Source organism: Geotrypetes seraphini, chromosome 3, assembly GCF_902459505.1.
Source record: "Geotrypetes seraphini chromosome 3, aGeoSer1.1, whole genome shotgun sequence".
NCBI classification, from domain to species: domain Eukaryota; kingdom Metazoa; phylum Chordata; class Amphibia; order Gymnophiona; family Dermophiidae; genus Geotrypetes; species Geotrypetes seraphini.
The window spans coordinates 55,205,831-55,226,718 of NC_047086.1; the positions used below are offsets into that span (position 1 = coordinate 55,205,831).

A 20,888-nucleotide genomic window follows, 5' to 3' on the forward strand; every position below is an offset into this window, starting at 1 on the left:
AGAATTGTGCCTAACATAAAACTTAGAGGAGCCTGTAATGTAGGCCAAGGTTTTAAAGGCCTACATTATAGATGCCTAAATCCTTTTGAGAATCGCATCTAGCGGTGCTCAAGTCCTTCTCCGCCCCTTAGCTCTGCCTACTTTGGAGTTAGGTGTCTATCTTTTGTAGAATTGCACCTAAGAAGATAGGCACCAATCACCAAATTAGATTTTTATTTTTCAATTATGAGCTTGTTAAAGCTCATAATTGAAGCCAATTTACTAATTACGTTAGGCGCGTAACTTTAGGTGCTTATCTTTAGGTACCTTTTATAGAATTTCCCTCTAGGCATAAAGTTGGGTGCCACATTAGAGGTAAATGACTAGAATATGTGTGCAAATATGTGTGTAAATGCCAAAATGCTGCTCTATAAATATGTCACTTCAATATCAGACGCCATGAAAAGCGCTTTGATAGAATTTTTCGATGAGTCCGTGAGAAAGTTGAAATTATAATATAAAGAATAAAGAGGACAGTGTTAATTTATCTACCACTCTGGACCTGATGAAGCTCTCTTAATATAAACGAGAGCGAAACGGAGATCTTCCGTCGTTATTGTGATTGTGGTCAGAGGGCCGGGTTTAAAAGACTATACCTGAGCTAAGTATCATTATATTCATATTACATTATAAAATTGAAATAAGGAAAAATTAACTTAATTAAGGATATTAAATAAGTCATACACTTTAAACTGAATAAAAAAAGATATAAGGACCGATGATCACACGCCAAGACTAGTTCTGTTAGCTGGTGACTGCGAGCGCTTGAAATCCTATTTCACTAAATATATTCAATTTAAATTAAAACAAGTGTATGGATAAAATTTCTTTAGGTCTAACATCAGTCTTCTTTGGAAGGCTCTATAAATACACACATACATTATATTCAACAGCATGTAATTACGATGTGAGCATTCACATGGGCAGAGTATGTGTGAGACACACACTTAACACATATAACTTATAGGATACTATGGCCCTGTTTGCTAAGGTGCGCTAATCGATTAGAGCGCGCTAATTGTATTAGCGAATGCTAAACACTAACGCATGCATGTTAGTCCATGGACGCGTTAGCGTTTAGCGTGCACTAATTTGATTAGCGCAACTTAGTAAAACAGGGGGTATAAGTTCAAGTGCTTATCTCAAATGCTAGCACAAGCACTTCAGTTATTTTAGTTTTTACTGTATAAAGCAGGGGTGCACCAATATATCGATCGAGATCGACCGGTAGATCGGGAAGGCAACGTGAGTCGATCACGGAGCCTATCCCGTGATAGACTCGTGTTGCCGTCCCGATCTACCGGCCGATCAGCCTTCCTCTCCCCGATGTCAAAGACGCTGCCGCCGGGCATCCAGTTTAGTCTGTTTTTGCCATTTCGGTGGGGGGGGAGGGGGGCGGTGGCGGTGGTGGCAGCCTGAAAAAGAAATCATCCTGGCAGGGGTCGGTGTCATGCTTTGGAGCTTCTACAGCCTTCCTATCTGACCCTCTCCCTTCTATTTGCATCCGGCCACACCCCCTGCTCCGCGGCTCTCTTCGGCAACTCAGCAGCAGCGATTGACACAAGCTTCTGATGTCGGGGCCTACCCTCTACAAGTCCCGCTTTTTTCAATTTCCTTTTTCTACAAAAGCGGGACTCGCAGAGGAAAGACCTCGATGTCGGCAGCCTGTCTTGATCACCGTTGCTAACGAGTTGCTGAAGAGGGCCGCAGGGCAGGGTGTGTGGCTGGATGCAGGTGGAAGGGAGAGGGCCAGATGCAGGACTCGTGGGTGAGGGAGGAGAACGAGAGAGAGAAAAAGAGAGGGGAGGGAAACAAAAGGAAATATTTCATACCGGGCTGGGCCGGAGTGGAGGGAGGGTGGAAAAATTCTGGCTACAAGAAAAGGGCCGAAAGCTGAAAATGGAGATAGTGACACAAAGAAGAGAAAGGGTAAGCAGGACCTACTGAATAAGGATAGAGATACAGAGGGGACATGAAGAGGAGGTGAAATAGAGACATAGAAGTAATGCTGAAAAAGGGGGGGGGAGATAAAGAGATTGAAAGGGCAAATGGTAAACATGGGGTAAAGACAAGGACAGAGACAAATGAAGATTCTGAAAAAGTGGTGAGATAGGGATATAGGTGAAATGGACACAAAGAAGGGTGATGCTGGAAAATAGGTGGAATGGTAATTCTGACAGACACAGAAGGGAAATGCTGGATCAAGGAGAGATGGGGCCCAGGCTGGATAGAATGGGGAGAAATGCCTGGTTGGCCTGGAACTTCCTCTCCTACGTCATAATTGACGTCGGGGAGCGGAATGCTAGTCAGCACAACGCTTTTGCAGGGAGAGCTTGGGGCTGCGGTGGCTTGGGGGCTATTCCCTGATGGCGGCAAACCAAGTGGCTTGGGGGAAGGGTAGGGAGAAGGAAAGAAAGGGGGCAAGCAGGGAGACAGAAAGAAGGGGGAACAGGGAAACAGAAAGAAAGGGAGGCAAGGAAACAGAAAGAAAAAGTTGGGGGAGAGAATGAGGTCTGGAGGAGAGGAAACATACAAGAGGCTGAAAGAAGGGAAGAAAGATTGGATGCACAGTCAGAAGAAGAAAGTGCAACCAGAGACTCATGAAATCACCAAACAACAAAGGTAGGAAAAATGATTTTATTTTCAATTTAGTGATCAAAATGTGTCCTTTTTGAGAATTTATATCTGCTGTCTATATTTTGCACTATGGCTTCCTTTTACTAAACCACAATAGCGTTTTTTTAGCGCAGGGAACCTATGAGCATTGAGAGCAGCGCGGGGCATTCAGCACAACTCCCTGCGCTAAAAACTGCTAGTGTGGTTCAGTAAAAAGGGAGGGGGTATATTTGTCTATTTTTGTATGGTTGTTACTGAGGTGACATTGCATAGATTCATCTGCCGTGACCTCTTTGAAAAACCCCCAGAATATGAATGATAATTAATATTTTCTCTGCCTTTCAGTGTGCTTTGTGGTTTTTTTTTTAAATTTCATTATTGGTAGATCATTTTGACTTGGTCATTTTAAAAGTAGCTCACAAGCCCAAAAAGTGTGGGCACCCCTGGTATAAAGGAAAGTAATGTCTACTTTCCCATATAGAACAGGCTTCACATAGATGCCCTCTAGGTTTCCTAAATACAGGTGCCCCCTTACAGAATTGTTTTTGTCTATACTTCTTTAGAAAATTGCCAAATGTTCACAAATTAAATGCTCTTTTTGTATTTTTCAAATAGTTTTGGCTGTTTGAGATTACAATAAATTATATTTCTAAGACCTGAACACGTTTACCTCATCACCTTTTTCTCCAGAGAGACCAGGAAATCCACGCTCACCTTTGGTGCCCTAATGGAATATCAAAATTAGAAAATCACTTTGTACCATTCACTATATGTAGATTAGTGTTCTCTCAATTCCTCCTACAACTAGCCTAGTGGTTAGTGAAGCAATCTGAGGACCTGGGGAACTGGGTTCATTTCCTGCTGCAGCTTCTTATGACTCTGGGCAAGTCACTTAATACTTCATTGCCCAGGGTACAAAATAAGTACCTGCATATAATATATCAACTGCTTTAATTGTAACCATAGAAAGGTAGTATATCAAGTCCCATTCCCTTCGCAGACACAGCATCTACTTCCCTTAAGCAGTAGTTGCAAAAGAAAGAAATTAAAACTGGGATGAATTCAACATACTAATAAAATCCCCAATCATTTTTTTCCAAAGACAGGCTTATATTTTGTGTGAAGCTTATCATTTCCACTGCAATCAATAGGTAACTATTGTACCTGAATATAACTGGCACTGAGTACCAACAAAAAAGGCATGAGCTAAATCCAAAGAAATAGGTAGGAAGATACCCTATTAGTAACTCACTTTATAAACTTACCTTTGGGCCCTCTTTCCCAGGGGTTCCTGAAGGACCTCTTGAGCCAGGATCACCCTAGAGTATAACAAAAGCAGACACCAGGGGTAATGAATTACATCAGGATTCTTTGCAGGACATGACATCTTTCCCTAGATCAATGTAAAAATGACCCAAAGTTGATAATAAAAATGAATTTTTGAGATCATATGGGTCTTTACTTTCCATCTAAGTTCACCTACAAAAACATTTTTCAATAGTTCTTCTGCTAATCCAACAATAAGTATCCTAAACCGCCACAGAAATCTAGAGGTAAATATTATATGGCAGAAGAACTACATAACTTTAAAAAAATCTGATATTAGGGAGGTGCATTTGTTTGAAATGTTTTCCATGTTGTTTAATGTTGTTTGAGAGCCAAAATGAGAGGAAAAAAGATCCCAAATTTGAGGTTATTTTTTATCCTTGTATCACTCTTTCAAAAGCAATATATAGAAATAAAACAAAATATAAAAGAACAAACCTGATACTTTTTATTGGACTAAATACAATTTTTATATGTTTTTGAAGGTAACCCTACTTCAGATCAGAACTAAGGAAATGATAAATATCAGAATACATAAGTGAAACATAAAAACATTCCAATGGCAGTCTCACAGGAAGAGAAAAGGGGTGGATAAGGTGAGAAACTTTCACTACCATTGTAAATCCGTTCACTTAATATCTCTCAACTTATCAGCAGCTTTCAACACCATTGATCATAACCTTCTCCTCACTCGCCTTAAAAATTGCAGAATCTCAGATTCTGCTCTTCTCTGGTTTACCTCTTATTTCAAAGACAGAAATTTCAAAGTCCATTCCAAAGGAACTTCCTCTCCCCTAATTATCTAATCCTACGGCATCACACAAGGCTCAATCCTTTCCCCCTTACTTTTTAATATTTTCTTGGCCCCTCTACTGCCCCTAGCCCAATCTATTGGATTCACTACTTTTACATATGCAGACGACATCCAACTTCTACATCCCATCAACCCCATTGACATACAGGAAATAAGCACTAAACTTGATAAAATCAGTGATTGGCTCAGAACAAACAGATTATCCCTCAACATAGTTAAAACACATGGTCTACTTTTTCCAATCAAAAATAATGAAACCTTAAAAGGACATTTTGCACTGAATCCTGTCCTATTCAAATAGAATCAAAAATAAAACTTCTAGGAGTCATCCTAGTTAAAGATCTTTCATACCATGACCAAATCAGCTCTATCACAAAAAAAATGCTTCTATAAACTTCGTCTTATCCATTCCTTAACTTCTGTTCTTGAAACTGCTTCTATCGAAACCATAATTCATTCACTAATCATCTCTCATCTGGACTATTGTAATTCTTTATATCACGGGATCACTCAAAAGGAAATACGTCGTCTGCAGCTTATTCAAAACACAGCCAAACTAATTTACAAAGCTAAAAAATACAACCATGTCACTCCTCTTCTCTGTGAAGTGCACTGGTTACCTGTCTCTCATCGCTCCACATATAAAATTCTTCTGCTCATCTTCAAAATAAAACTCATGCGCTCTCCAGCATTCCTCGATAAACACATCATTCCATATTCTTCAACTAGGGCCTTTAGAGCAGCAGACCAGAACTTACTAACTGTTCCTCCAATTAAAGAACTTTATTACACCAGAAATACAATTTTTTCTGCCACAGCCCCTGTCCTCTGGAATGCCATGCCTTCTCATCTTCGCCATGAAAATTTCTAGATAAATTCAAAACCAAACTCAAAACCTTTTTATTTGAAGACGCATTCCACAATACAAGCTAGTAACCACTCCTCAATCGTAGCATCATTTTATTATAAAGAACCGCTTCTATGTAGTGACCCCCATTCCATGCTGGTTTTCCCCTCCCCCGTACACTCCTTTACTTTTATTTTTATGATGCAATTATCAACTTTCCATACCCCTAACTCCTTTCATGTCCAGTTATGTCCATGTCTTTGTCCTCATTTTGTTTAATATTTGTCCCCATACATTTATTATAATATTTTTAGCATTGTAAACCGGTCATACATGTAGATGGTCAGTATATTAAATCTCTATATATAAAATCGGAGGTATGTATGTGTGTATGTGTGTGTGTATGTGCCGCGATCACGCAAAAACGGCTTGACCGATTTAAACGAAACTTGGTATGCAGATCCCTCACTACCTGGGATGATATGTTCTGGGGGTCTCACGGCCCACCTGCACACGTGGGCGGAGCTACAAACAGAAAATCAGATTTCACCCATTCATGTCAATGGAAAAAATGTAAAAAGCTGCCATTCTCACAGTAATTCAACGATTTGAACGAAACTTGGTATGCAGATCCCTCACTACCTGGGGTGATATGTTCTGGGGGTCTCGCGGCCCACAACTTTATGTTGATTGCTCAAGGGTGGATTCACCCAATAATTTATATGTTCTTGCTCCAGGAGGTGAAACTAAAAATGTTGTTTATAATCACGTTTTGCGTTAGTTGTATTGTATTCATTTTGTCAAATATTTCACATTATAATTTGAATATTGTACTTTTTATTTAGCTGTAAAAAAATAATTTCATTCACCACTATAAAGTATCTTTATTTGAATCCATTTACAGTGTTATTGCTATAATTAAATACCCGTGCATCGCCGGGCCATCAGCTAGTTATAAATAAACTTGGATAAGAGGACAACAAAGCATACTTTTATGAATTGTATTTCAACAGAAACCTCTGACCTTTGTTAAGTCCTATCTGATGGATGTCAAACTATTTTATCATTTTGATTTGAAAGGCTTTATGTTTCTGGATTGTCTTTTTTTTATATAAACTTTTTATTCATTTTTCATTTTACATCAAGTATACAAATAATTAAAACATTTGAAAATTGAATACATTACTTGAATTTCTTTCTATTATATCATTAAATACATAAATTTACTCCCTTCCCACCCACCCTTCCCACTAATATTTTAATCAGAGGTATCATATAAATATAAATATTCTTTTCTATTTAATTAAACCTTTAATAAGACTTAGATCATCCCCCCGTCCCGCATTGTAAATGTACTTTCAATGGAAAATGGCGTCTTTTCATTGCAATAAGTTGTCAATGGTCCCCAGATCTTTTTAAAGTTATTATACAGTGGTACCTCGGTTTACGAGTGCACCGGTTTGCGAGTGTTTTGCAAGACGAGCAAAACATTCACAAAATTGGCGCCTCGGAAACTGAGTGCGCCTCGATTTGCGAGCGCCCCCCCCCCCCCCGTGAACCGGCACCTTCCCCCCCACGTCGAACGTGAACTCTCAAGCCTTGAGCATGCGCATATGCTGATGGCCCAGCACAGGAGGCAGATCTTCGGGCACCGGCACCAACGCACAGGACATGCTGGTGCCGGTGCGGGTGCGAAGGCTACACCAAAGTAAGAAGAGGGTTTGGGTGGGTTGGGGGGACCTCAGGTCGCGGCGGGAGGGTGCCCGATGGTGGCGGGGGGGGGGGTGCCTGATGGTGGGGGGGGTGCCGGATTGCCGGGGGGAGGGTGCCGGTTCGCAGGGGGCCTTCGGGGGGAGCAATGCTCTCGTGGGGGGGGGGGGGGGGAGCAGCGGCTGGCCTTGGAGGAGGGGGTGGGAACATATCAAAGCAAATTTCCATTATTTCCTATGGGGAAACTCGCTTTGATAAATGAGCATTTTGGATTACGAGCATGCTCCTGGAAACGATTATGCTCGTAATCCAAGGTACCACTGTAATTCCCTCTTTGCATAGCAATAGTTCTTTCCATTTTATAAATGTGACACAACGAATTCCACCAGAAGGTATAGTTGAGTCTACTGTAATTCTTCCAATTACTTGTGATATGTTGTATGGCGACTCCTGTCATAATTAATAAAAGTTTATTATTGCTTGATGATAATCTGGATTGTCTTATAATTCCCTTTTAATATTTTCATCATAAAATCATTGATGTAGTGTTCTGGTTTTGTGAAATGTTGTCCTACAGAGGTGACATCCTGGTTGGAATAATGTTTAATATGATATCTCTGTAAATTGATTCTAGTCTTTTGCATCTGGCCTGTTTCTAATGCAGCACCCTTCTTCACACTTTTTGCATTAAATGGTATATACCACATTTGAAGATGAAACATAGAAACATAGAAAGATGACGGCAGAAAAGGGCTATAGCCCATCAAGTCTGCCCACCCTACTGACCCACACCTTTAGTCTATGCCCTAATAACCCAATTCCTTAACTTAACCTTCGTAGGGATCCGACATAGGCATCCCATTTGTTCTTAAAGTCTTGTACGCTGCTTGCCTCGATCACCTGCACTGGAAGCTTGTTCCAATGATCCACTACTCTCTCCGTGAAAAAATACTTTCTGGAGTTGCCATGAAATTTCCTGCCCTTGAGTTTGAGCGGATGTCCTCTTGTGGCCAAGGGTCCTTTGAGAAAGAAAATACCATCTTCTACCTCGACGCGTCCTGTGATGTACTTAAATGTCTCATTCATGTCTCCCCTCTCCCTATGTTCTTCGAGAGTGTAGAGCTGTAATTTGTTCAGCCTCTCTTCGTACGAGAGACCCTTGAGGCCTGTAATCATCCTGGTGGCCATCCGCTGAACTGATTCAATTCTGCGCACATCTTTACAGTAATGTGGCCTCCAGAATTGTACATAGTATTCCAGATGAGGTCTCACCATGGCCCTGTACAATGGCATTATGACTTCAGGCTTCCGGCTGATGAAACTTCTTTTAATACAGCCCATCATACGCCTTGCCTTGGATGAAGCCTTCTCCACTTGATTGGCAGTTTTCATGTCTGCACTGATGATTACTCCTAAATCTCGTTCTGCTGAAGTCCTAGTTAAAGTTTCTCCATTCAAGGAGTACGTCCTGCGTGGATTACCACTTCTGAGGTGCATGACCTTGCACTTCTTAGCGTTGAAGCCTAGTTGCCAGGTTGAGGACCAACTTTCCAAAGTAAGCAGGTCCTGCTCCATATTATTTTTTAAATTGCAATTGCCTACTATATTACATAGTTTTGCGTCGTCAGCGAATAATGTTATTTTACCTCGAAGCCCCTGAGTCAGATCCCCTATGAATATGTTGAAAAGGAGTGGACCCAGGACTGAGCCCTGTGATACCTCCTATGCATGCATTGGATCCCCATATGCTGAATGTTTTTACCATGTGAGTGACTATGAGATCCTGTGACATCTGTAGGCACAATTTACTGCTTGGCATATTGCAAGGACATGTAGTGTCCTCTTCTTTCTAAGCTTCTGTTAGGAGTTTACTTTTCACCAATTTTGTTTCAGATTAGATGCTGTCAGAAGGCCAGCACCGGTGGAACTAGGAATATTTCTTTCAGTAATTCATCCTCCTGGACTAGTGGCTATACATCTTTTATAACTTTCTCAGTTTTTGTAGATCTGGATTGTATATTACTATCAGAGGGACTCTCTCTGTGGGTTTCCTGTCTTTGTACAAGTGCAAGATCCTTTATCCGAAATTCCAAAACCCGATAAGCTCCAAAAACTGAAATTTGACATGGAACAGAAAGTAGTCAATTTCCCCGATGTAACACACGCTGAAACCAACACTGGTACATGCATTTATCCTGATCTCTGAGCAATTCAGGTTTGAGGGCTGGAAAGTGGAGAGCTGCAGATTCCAGGGTGACAGTGAGAAACAGAAAAGGTCGGAGGGCTGGAAAATGGCAGAGAGATGCAGATTCCACTTAGAAAATGAGAGCAGAACCATCTGTGGAAACCCTGTGGCAAACAGCTAAAGGACAAGGCCTATAATAAAATCAGGCCAAAAACAAAATAGATTCTATAAAAACTTCATCTCTTACCCAGATGCTGACAATATCCAAACAGCTACTGGGGAAATTTCCCTGCAGAAGTGCTAGTCACAAGATAGTGACTCATGCAGGACAACATGATGTGGCATGGAAAGATAGTCACAAGGCGGTGACAGAAGAACTCGTATGTTCTGAATACAGAACATGTTGAAAGTGCTGATAAAGGTAACACCCAAGAAGCAGAGGGAGAAGGTCACCAAGAGGGGAGGGGTCCATGTCCAGAGGGCTTAGAGGTCAGCATCAAGGACAAACTGCCAAGGGAGATAGGGAAGTTGTTTTAGACAACACCCAAGCCTTGTAGTGACCTTGTAATAACCTTGCAATGACATAAGCAAACATGTAAAGCAACCAATCAGAATAACACTTTGTAACACAATCAATCAGAATGACTGTGTAACCACCAATCAAAATGGCAAAGCAACATTCTAGGTAACAGAATAAAAGACCAAGAATGAGGAACAGGACTCTTTAGAGAGAACTGGATCTTCTCAGATTACTAGTCTCTGACTGATTCCGTCTCTTTGCACACTGCTGTATAATCATTTTGATGACAATCATGTAAGCTGACTATTGATTTATTGCTTATTAAAACCTCATTAGATACAGCATATGTGTTGTTGTTGTTGTTGTGTGGTCATTATCAAACAGTGAAAGGCAGCAGCCTCCTTTCAAAAGATAAGTTGATGTTAGTTTTACAGTGAGAGTTATGACCAGAAATCAATGAAAACCAGAAAAACACTGCTTAGGGCAAAAATTGAAGATTTAGATTGTGTCCTGAATGAGTGGGTTTGGCACAGAAGGCATGATGAATGCACGCCATTGATGGGTTTGATGGTAATGAAGCAAGCCAACAAAATACCATCAAAAACTGAACACTGACAGTGGTTATTTTATAGACCTCTTATCTTATCTACCCCGAGTCGTTTCTTCTCCAAGCTGAAGAGCCCTAGCCGCTTTAGCCTTTCCTCATAGGGAAGTTGTACCATCCCTTTTATCATTTTCATTGTCCTTCTCTGTACCTTTTCTAATTCTGCTATATCTTTTATTTAGCTAAGGCAAACAGAATTGTACACAGTATTCAAGGTGCGGCCATACCATAGAGCAGGGGTAGGGAACTCCGGTCCTTGAGAGCCGTATTCCAGTCGGGTTTTCAGGATTTCCCCAATGAATATGCATGAGATCTATGTGCATGCACTGCTTTCAATGCATATTCATTGTGGAAATCCTGAAAACCCGACTGGAATACGGCTCTCGAGGACCGGAGTTCCCTATCCCTGCCATAGAGCAATACAAAGGTATTATAACATTTTCGTCTTTGTTTTCCATTCCTTTCCTGATAATTCCTAACATTCTATTTGCTTTCGTAGCCACCACCACACATTGAGCTGAGGGTTTTAATGTATCCTCAATAATGACACCTAGATACTTTTCCTTGGCAGTGACTCCTAATATAGAACCTTGCATCACATAGCTATAGTTTGAGTTCCTCTTTCCCACATGCATACTTTGCACTTGCTCACATTAAAAGTCATCTACCATTTTGATGCCCAGTCTCCCAGTCTCACAAGGTCCTGTTGACAAACTGGAGTAGCAAATCACCTGGACTGGATGGTATACATTCTAGAGTACTGATAGAACTGAAAATAAAGTTGCAGAGATCTTGTTAATAATTTACAATTTATCTTTACTATCTAGCATGATATCCAAGAACTGGAGGATGGCCAATGTAATGCCAGTCTTTAAAAAGGGTTCCAGAGGTGATCTGGAAAATTACAGACTGATGAGTCTGATTTTGGTGCCAGGCAAAATGGTAGAGACTATTATAAATAACAAAATTACAGAGCATATACATAAGCAAGGATTAATGAGACAAAGCCAGCATGGTTTTAGTCAAAAGGAAATCTTGCCTAACCAATCTACTACATTTCTTTGAAGGGGTGAATAAATATTTTTTTTAAATTATATTAGGATTTATTTACCACCTTGTTGAAGGAGTTCACTCAAGGTGGTGCACAGCAAGAATAACTCAAACATAAGCAATAGACAATTACAGCAGTAAAAATAATATTAATATTACAATACAAAGTATGGAATTCTATGGGGCTCATAATCAAAAAACAAATACATCTAAAATCCCACGCAAATCAGCACTTGGATGACCTTAAAGACAGGTCGTCCAAGTGCCAATAATCAAAACAGGTTTTAGATGTATCTAAAAACTGCTTAGACCTTTTCAGTGCTTCTGTACGCCCAGAGCTGAAAGGGGCGTTTTAGGAGGAGTGGTGAGGGTGGGATTTGGGAGGGCCATGGGCTGACCTAGACTTATACTGCAAGTATAACTGAAATTTTAACTAGACTGCCCTAGACGGAACTTATACGTAGTGACTTAGACGAACTAAAAACATATCTAAATGCCCAGAAGGTATCCAAAGTGATAAGATAACCACTGCAGACACAAAGTACAGACCCCCACATACTCCCCCACTGATCACTGACCCTCTCACACTGCCATAAAAATCATACATACCTGCCTCCAGGACATCAGCACCTGGCATAGGAAAGCCTAGTAGAACTGCACAGAGGTTGCTTATGCAGTTTGGGGGGTAGGCTAGTGAACCATAGAGAGGAGAACCCAGACCCATAAGCCACTCTAACCACTGCATTCATGGTAAAACATGTGCACCCCAAAACCCCCCAAACCCTATTGTACTGCCATATAGGTGACACCTGCAGCCATAAGGGTTATTGGGGTGGTAGACAGGTAGGTATAGTAGGTTTTGGCAATGTTTTGGGGGGCTTATCAAGACCTGCAAGGGAGTTGTGATGAGATGTTTATGTGGCACCCTTTTTGTGAAGTTCACAACAGTGCCCTGTAAGGTGCCCCACTACTCTGTTGCCATGTGTGGGTATCCAGTCCATTACTTTGCTGACCCCTCCCATGCCCAAATTGTCCTCTTCTAGGCATTTTTTTACTTGGATGAATATTTGGACGAGAATAGGGTATAAAGATAGACAATTTAGTAGTCTGGACGATCAAATGGCTGGACGCACAAGTAGACGATTTTCGAAAAAAAAATAAAAAAATAAAAAATTTTGGATGTATTTTTTGAGAATGGACTTTGGGCAACTAGCAACTTAGGTCCAAAATGGACTTAGACGTATTTTTTGATTATGCCACTCCACGTTATATTATAGTGTCAACATAATGTGGGATATGTGGATAAAGGTGAGCTGGTTGATACTGTGTATCTGGATTTTCAAAAAGCATTTGACAAAGTCATGGGAAATTAGAAAGTCATGGGATAGCAGGTAAAGTCCTAATATGGATAAAAACTGGCTGAAAGACAGAACACCAAGAGTAGGTTTAAATGGTCAATATTCTCAATGGAGAAGGGTAAATAGTGGGCTTCCTAGTGGTTTGTGCTAGGACCATTGCTTTTTAACATATTTATCAATGATCTAGAGATGGGAATAACTAGTGAGATAATTTACAAAAGTGCAAAAGATGTTTTTAGTGCCGGCTGGCACTCTGAATGCTCTGTGCTGCTCCGACGCTCATAGGAACTCTATGACCGGCGAAGCAGTACAGAGCATTCAGTACACTGACTGGAGCTAAAAACCTCTTCTGCGCTTTTGTATAAGGAGGGTAAATTTTCTGATGGCACAAAGTTGTTCACAGTTATTAAATCACAAGAAAATTGTGGGAAAATTGTGAGAGGACCTTGTGAGACTGGAAGGCTGGGAATTAAAATGACAGATGATGTTTAATGTGAGCAAGTGTAAGGTGATGCATGTAGCAAAGAGGAACTCAACCTATACCTACCTATACCTAAGTGATGCAGGGTTCCACATTAGGAATCACCACCCAGGAAAAGGATGTAAGTGTCATAATTGAGGATATAATAAATCTCTCAGCTCAGGGTGCAGCAGTGACTAAGAAAGCAAACAGAATGTAAGGAATTATCAGGAAAGGAATGGAAAACAAAGAAGAAAATGTTCTAATGCCTTTGTATTGTTCAATGGTGCAGCCACACCTCAAATACTTTGTGCAATTCTGGTTGCCACATCTCGAAAAAGATACAGCAGAATTAGAAAAGGTACAGAGAAGGGTGATGAAAATGATCAAAAGGATGGGACGGCAAGAAAAGCTAAAGTGGCTAGGGCACTTCAGTGTGGAAAAGAGATGGCTCAGGGATGATATATTTATGCTGAGTACAGGGTGGTATATAAAGAACCTGAACAGAATATGATACAGATCTTTTGATTTAGTGAGTCATTCTATTCTGTTATCATGTCTTGAGTCATTGGGAATTACTGGTACTGTACTTAGTTGATTTCAATCATTTTTATCTAAAAGACATTCATCATCATCATCATCATCCTTTTTCTTCCATGTGGTGTACCTTAGGATTCTGTTCTTTCACCTTTTTATGATTCCCCTTGCTTTAAGGATGCAGGAACATCAGATTAAGAGCTATTTTTATGCAGATGATATTTTATTGATTTTTCCACAAAGTTTCCCTACCTCCGATTTAGGACTGCTACAATTATGCCTTGATATGATTGATGAATAGTCTGTAATGAATAAATTAGTATTGAATTTGCAGAAAACTACTGGATTGTGGATTACTTGTTTTGCTAGTGCTCTATCTAATGCTCCTCCTTTGTGTTCTCAACCTATAAGATTGCAGAATACTATGAAATATCTTGGTGTTCAACTAAATTCAGTGTTGATGTTTCATCAACAATTGAATTCAGCGATAAAGGACTTGTTTTTTTCATTATGTGAAATTTGATCAGTGCGCTTTTATATTGATAAATCCAGTTGTGAGACTCTTATGCACACATTGGTCAGCTCAAAGTTATATTATTATAACATCATTTATATGGGGCTTTTATCAGTAGTTATTAAAAGTTGCAAACTGTACAAAATACAGCTATAAGAATTTTAACCAATGCACATAGATATGATCATGTGACTCCTCTTCTTAAAGAGTTTCATTGGCTTCCTGTGAAATTTTGATTAATGTGCAAAGCCTTGACATTAGTATTTAAAGTGCTACATCGAGGTCAACCTGATTATTTGACTAAGCTTTTGGTTTCGTACAGACCAATACGTAATCTGCGATTGTCTGACACTCATCAATTGACTTTGTCATCTGTCCATTTAGTTAACATCTACATGTAATTCTGAGTTTAGAAGCTTACTGAAAACTTATCTTTTTGGTTTAACATTTCCATAAGATATTGAGGGAAGGGTTTCCTTGTAGTCATTTAGATTTTTTTCTCTTTTTGTTTTTAACTTTTCTTTACTATTGATATTGGCGTTCCTTTCTTATATGATTTCATTTTGTAAATCGCTTTGAAGTTAACGAGAATAGTGGTCTAAAAGCAACAATAAACATAAATTTTTATAAAATACTGAGTGGAGTGAGGTGGGTAGATATGAGTTGCTTGTTTACTCTTTCCAAAATTACTAGGACTAGGAGAAATGTAAAGAAGATATTAAACAGTAGATTTAAAGCAAACAGGAGAAAATATTTCTTCACTCAATGTGTAATTAAACTATGGAATTCATTGTCAGAGAACGTGGTAAAAGCAGTTAGGGAAAGAACTGGCTAACTTCTTAAATGAAAAGTCCATAAATCATTATTAAAATGGATTTGAGGAAATCTGTTGCTTATTGCTTGGACGAGCAGCATAAAATGTTTTACTTTGGGATCTTGTCAGGTACTTGTGACCTGGATTGACCGCTGTTGGAAACAGGATACTGGGCTTGATGGACCTGTGGTCCGTCCCAGTATGCAGCTCTTATGTCCTTAAGATTTATTTATGTATTGTTAATCTCATCCACGTTATTTACTCTTGTGCACTTCATTTGACAATGATTTCTGCTGTGCAATACTCTTCAGTTTAACACTGAATCGGTTCTAAACCTTACCTTTCTGCCTTCTTGTCCTTCAATGCCAGGAATGCCTACTGTCCCCTTTTCTCCTTTCATGCCTGGTAAGCCTGCAAGACCAGATTGGCAGTGGCTGCAGACATTCTGCTTGAAATACAAAAAATATTTATTAAAAACGCCAATGGCCACTTTGAAAAGTATATATTAAAGATAGACTTCAACTGGATATTGCATTTATGTTTATTTATTCAGGGTTAGATTTTCATCATGATTTAACCAGGCAGGAGAGGGCCTTGCCCAGTTAAACAACACTATCAAAGTCATAATCAGCAGTACTTACCAGAGATTGCCACTGAATATCTGCTCTGAGTGCTGTGACATTCTCTGATCAGTGCTAGGTAGTCTGTTGGCAGTCAGGGCACATCTGTAAATTATCTGGGCAGCACAGATATTCAGTGCTGCCCAGATAACCAACCTTGAAAGTACTGGAGACTTGTCAACTCTGTTCCCTCCACCTACAGTCCTGCCAGTGAAGGGTGCTGCTTCACTATCATATTTTCAGTAGCAAGGGGCAGGCAAGCTCTGCAGGACTACAGGGAACCTGCCTGTCCTTAGCAATTGAAAACACAATGACCCCCCCCTTCCGCGCCCCCCTCCCCAGTGCAGTTGGAGAACTCCCAGTCAGCTTAGATGAACAGTGCTTGCCAGCTATGTCTGATTGGTTATCCAGCTCCATCACTCAATATTAGTAGTAACTAGGTAACTTCTGGGCACCTTTGAAAACCCAGATATTAAGTGCTGGTACTTGGATTCGACCTGGCATTGACTATCTTACTCCAACTCAGACTTTGGTGGATATTTATTTAAAAATGTATAGCCCGCATATCCAGCAATTGTATGCGGGCAACAATATAACACACATAATAAAATTGCAACCAAAAAACACAAACAGCATACTATCAACAACATATAGCAAAACTACAAAACAATACGCATACACAATCATATACAATAACTTGAATGACAAACAACAACATTCACTTTTACAATTATATAAAATAATTAAAAAAAAACAACAACAAAATAGAAGGAAAAATTTAAAATCACTAACTAAAACCTCACTATAAAACCCTAATCAATGAGTCCTCTCAGAAATTAACAAACAAACAAAATGTCTCACACTCTGACTCATTTAACAAAAGTACATTCCAGCAACACAGTTTTTAATATCTTCCTAAACTGTAAGATACAGAATTGTAATGCTATGTTTTAATATTGTTTCAGATTATTGATTGAATCATATTAATGAAAAGTGTAGAATTCCAAGTCATCATGAAATTCCTATTCCTGCAGAAGAGAACTCCAAAGGAAATTCATGAATGTATGATGCAAACATTGAGTGACAAATGCCTATCATACTCCACAGTGAAGAAGTGGTGTGCAAACTTTCAGCATGGAGATTTAAAGACTGAAGATGCAGCAAGGTCTGGGAGGCCTCAAATGGTGTCAAATGGTGTCCTGAAATTGTTGACCATGTCCGTGGCCTGATTTTGGCTTATTGACAAATATCAGCTAAAACAATTGCTGAGACACTAGATCTATCCAGGGGACGTGTGGGGTGTATAATCCATGAGCAGTTGGGTATGCAAAAGCTGTCAGTCAAGCGGGTGCCTAAATTTTGAATGCTGACAAGAAATGACGTTGAGTGGACACTTCAAAGTTGATTTTGCAGCATTTTCTGTGAGCTGGTGCCAACATTTTGGAATGAATAGTTATTGTTGATGAAATATGGTTACATCAAACAACAGTCCGTGCAATGGTGGCACTCAGTTTCTCCAAGGTCAAGGAAATTCAAGATCCAAAAGTCAGCAGGAAAGGTCATGGCAGTGTTTTGGGCTCAGGAAGATATTGTAATGAGTGACTATCTTCCAAGGGGCCATACAGTTAATTTGCTGTGCTGATTAAAGGAGACATTGAAAAAAAAAGGAGAGGGAAGCTGCAGAATGTTCTTTTTTTGCAAGACAATGCATCTGCTCTCAAGGCTGGCAAACGATGGATGTCTTGATGCAATTAGGATTTCAGTGCATAGACCATCCACCCTACTCACCAGATCTTGCGCCATCTGACTATTTTCTGTTTCCAAACCTTAAAAAGAGTTCGAAAGGTAACGATTTTTGAGTGATTCGGAGGTGATTGCAGCAGGAGAGCAGTGACGAGGCATTAGAGTATTTTGGGGAAGGGTTATTGAAACTTCAGACACGATGTGACAAGTGTTTTGAACTTAGGGGTGAATATGCGAACATAAGAACATAAGAATAGCCTTACTGGGTCAGACCAATGGTCCATCAAGCTCAGTAGCCCATTCTCATGGTGGCCAATCCAAGTCACTAGTACCTGGCCAAAATCCATGGAGTAAATTTCATGTCTCCACGTCATTCCCTTCTTGGTTGGGCTGAGAACTTTTCTATATATAGTAATAAAATATGTTGGCAGAGATGGACTTTTTCTTCATCCGGTCTGCTTAGTTGCCTCTGAAAACATTGCTCTAATCATCACCTATACTTGGTAGTTCCATTTCCCTCTGGACAAATGAGATGCTCCATGTTTGCCAATAAACTTGCTGACCTGGAGCATCTTACTTAGTATCCTCTTCTCCATTAGCTTGGAGTGTAGCCACTCTATACTGCTACACTTGCCAGGAAGCAACCACTTTCTCCCTATTATACTTGAGAGATTGTATTGTCTGTATTGGACAGCTTTGTTACATGCAAATGGTTGAATATTAGCTACCACCATTGCATTACATTGATTTTTTTTTTTGTCTGCTTTCCAACTGTCATGTAGCAATATCTGTAAAAGCTGATGGTTAGCTTTGCTGGCAGGGCAACTTAACCATTAGTTTATGCGGTGTCAGGACTTACTTTGCAGCTGCTGTTTGTGATCTGCTTACTCCACAAGAAAGGGTCTGCAGCAATTTACAATAAGATAGCCAATACAGTAGATTGGGAAATTACATCTTTCCTGAAAACATTTCTGCAACATTAAAATTCTCCTTTATAATAAAAAAAAGAATGTTTTTAAGTGTTTATGAAAGGACAAATAAGACAGCTGCTGTCTAAGAGTCAGAGGAAGATTGTTTCAGCCTGAAAGAAAAGGAACTTTCAAGGCTTAAAAATGCTCAGATGCTAAGCCTGGTAAAACTTAAAACGTAGACAAGTTGTTTTAAAAATGACCTGGACCTGGACTGGGAGTCAGTGGACCTTTATCAGCAGGGGCGAGACCTTGTCAAGTTTCTTAGATCCAAATATCAACATAGCTGCTACATTTTGCAAAAGCTGGTTTCCTCTGCAATTTAGTACTACTGCTGCTACTATTAATTAGAAATCCTAGTGTAAAACAAGTTGTAATAATCCAAATGAAAAAGGATCAAATGTTGTTCTGACAACGAAAAATAACCTTCATCAAAACAGGACTGAACCAATCTGAGTTTAAACAAAGAAAATGTTCCTAAGTAAAGGTCCATTTCACTAAGCTGCAGTAAGCTCCAACTCCCTAAATTCGGAGTGTTATTTTGCCATTATAGTTGGCTGATTGCAGGTTAAAATGCGTTACCGCGGGGCTGCTTAGACATCCAATAGTAGTTTTTGCAGGTGCACATGCTAACCGTGCACTACAAAATAAAAATGATTTTTTTTTAATGCCAGGGGCATGTTTGGAGGCAGAGAGTTGGCACAGTTATGCTAATTGGTTAACACGTGGGCATTGCCACATGCTGATTAGTGCAGAATTAGCATGTGAGCTCCTACCACCTATAAAATAGGTGTTGATATGTGCTCATGAGGTAATGCTCCAAACACCTTGCATTTTTTGACTATTTCATATATTTTAATGTTTTTTTGTTTTTAAATATAGTATGTTTATATATTTACGCATTTTGAACACTCCTGATGCAGGCCATCTGGGCCGTACCACGTACATGTTGAGTCTATATTTGGATGAATAAACAATTATAGCAATATGGTTACTTTTGCTGTTTTCCCATAAGGTAATGGGCACATGCAAACAGGAAAATTAATGTGTGGCCATTATTGCAGAAATAGGAAATTTGGCCATTTACTGGCAGTGCTAAAAGTTACCTTCTTGTAGCAGGAAAGATCCGTGCTGAGGACAGCGCAGGTCACATTTTAGTACTGCTTAGTAAAAGGGTCCCTAAACTATTAATCTAAGATTGAAAAGACAAGAAAGAATTCCCAACTCTGGAGGTGTTCTCCGTTGGGAGACTTTCCTTGTCCCAAAGTAATGGCTGCAGATAAATTTTGTGCAGAGTTGCTTAACCACAGAACTTTAGTTTTGCTTGCATTCAATTTTAGTAAATTAGCATAAGTCCATTTTTTAATCTTATTGATGCATTTTGATATCTTAGCATATATGCACTTCACATCATCTTAAACTGGGACCAACATTAGAATATCATCTGCATTAGGATATAAGCATTCTTCATTATCCAAAACAATAGAATCTAGAGAACTCATGAAAAGGTTAAAAACCGTTGGACAGAGAAATGATTCTTAGAGAACACCATAGGGTGGCTGCCAAATTGAGGAACTTTCCCCATTCTTCAGTACACAATAGCTTTGATTAGCCAAAAATAACCAAACCCAAAACTCCTATTTCATTCAATCTTTGCAATAATAGAGTATGATCTAGTGTGTCAAAGGCAGCTGAAATATCAAAATGAAGGACAATTTGACTACCAAAATTTAATATTTTTCTAATCTGTTATTAGAGCAAGAAGTGATGTTCCCCATCACCCAATTCCCATAGCTGATATTATCAGCACTTAACTAGGAAAGTGAAAACCTTTTGTTCTATATTCAGACAGAGATGACAGAGATAAAGGCACTAGACAAGAAAAGTTGCTGAAGTATTCATGTTTGTAATCCACATAAAGCTATGGGGTATTGCGGACTAATATAAGAATTGTAATGGAATTAAGGATGATCTCTAATCTTCAGAAATCCACTATCCAAATTGAAACAAAAGTTGTCTGCTTCTTTCTCATGGACAGGGGAAAAGAAGGCAGTAAATCCAACAGAGTAGAATGGGAGGTGCTCTCAGTTCCTTACTAAAAAATGTAGGGAACAGATTTTGACAAATATAGAAGTTCTAAAAATTCTTAGCAGGCTAACAGGG

The 20,888-nt window shown here is 39.5% G+C and overlaps 1 protein-coding gene across 5 annotated transcripts in view; it reads right to left on the reverse strand.

Annotated features, from left to right (window-relative positions):
• Positions 1–20,888, reverse strand: part of COL19A1 (collagen type XIX alpha 1 chain) — an 885,342-nt gene that overhangs the window by 183,001 nt on the left and 681,453 nt on the right. For all 5 annotated transcript variants that reach the window (XM_033936698.1, XM_033936699.1, XM_033936697.1 and 2 more), the window contains exons 33-35: positions 15,735–15,839; positions 3,921–3,974; positions 3,326–3,379 (exon numbers count right to left, since the gene is read on the reverse strand). In XM_033936698.1, the coding sequence (XP_033792589.1) occupies positions 3,326–3,379; positions 3,921–3,974; positions 15,735–15,839 (213 nt within the window). The remainder of the gene's footprint in view (positions 1–3,325; positions 3,380–3,920; positions 3,975–15,734; positions 15,840–20,888) is intronic.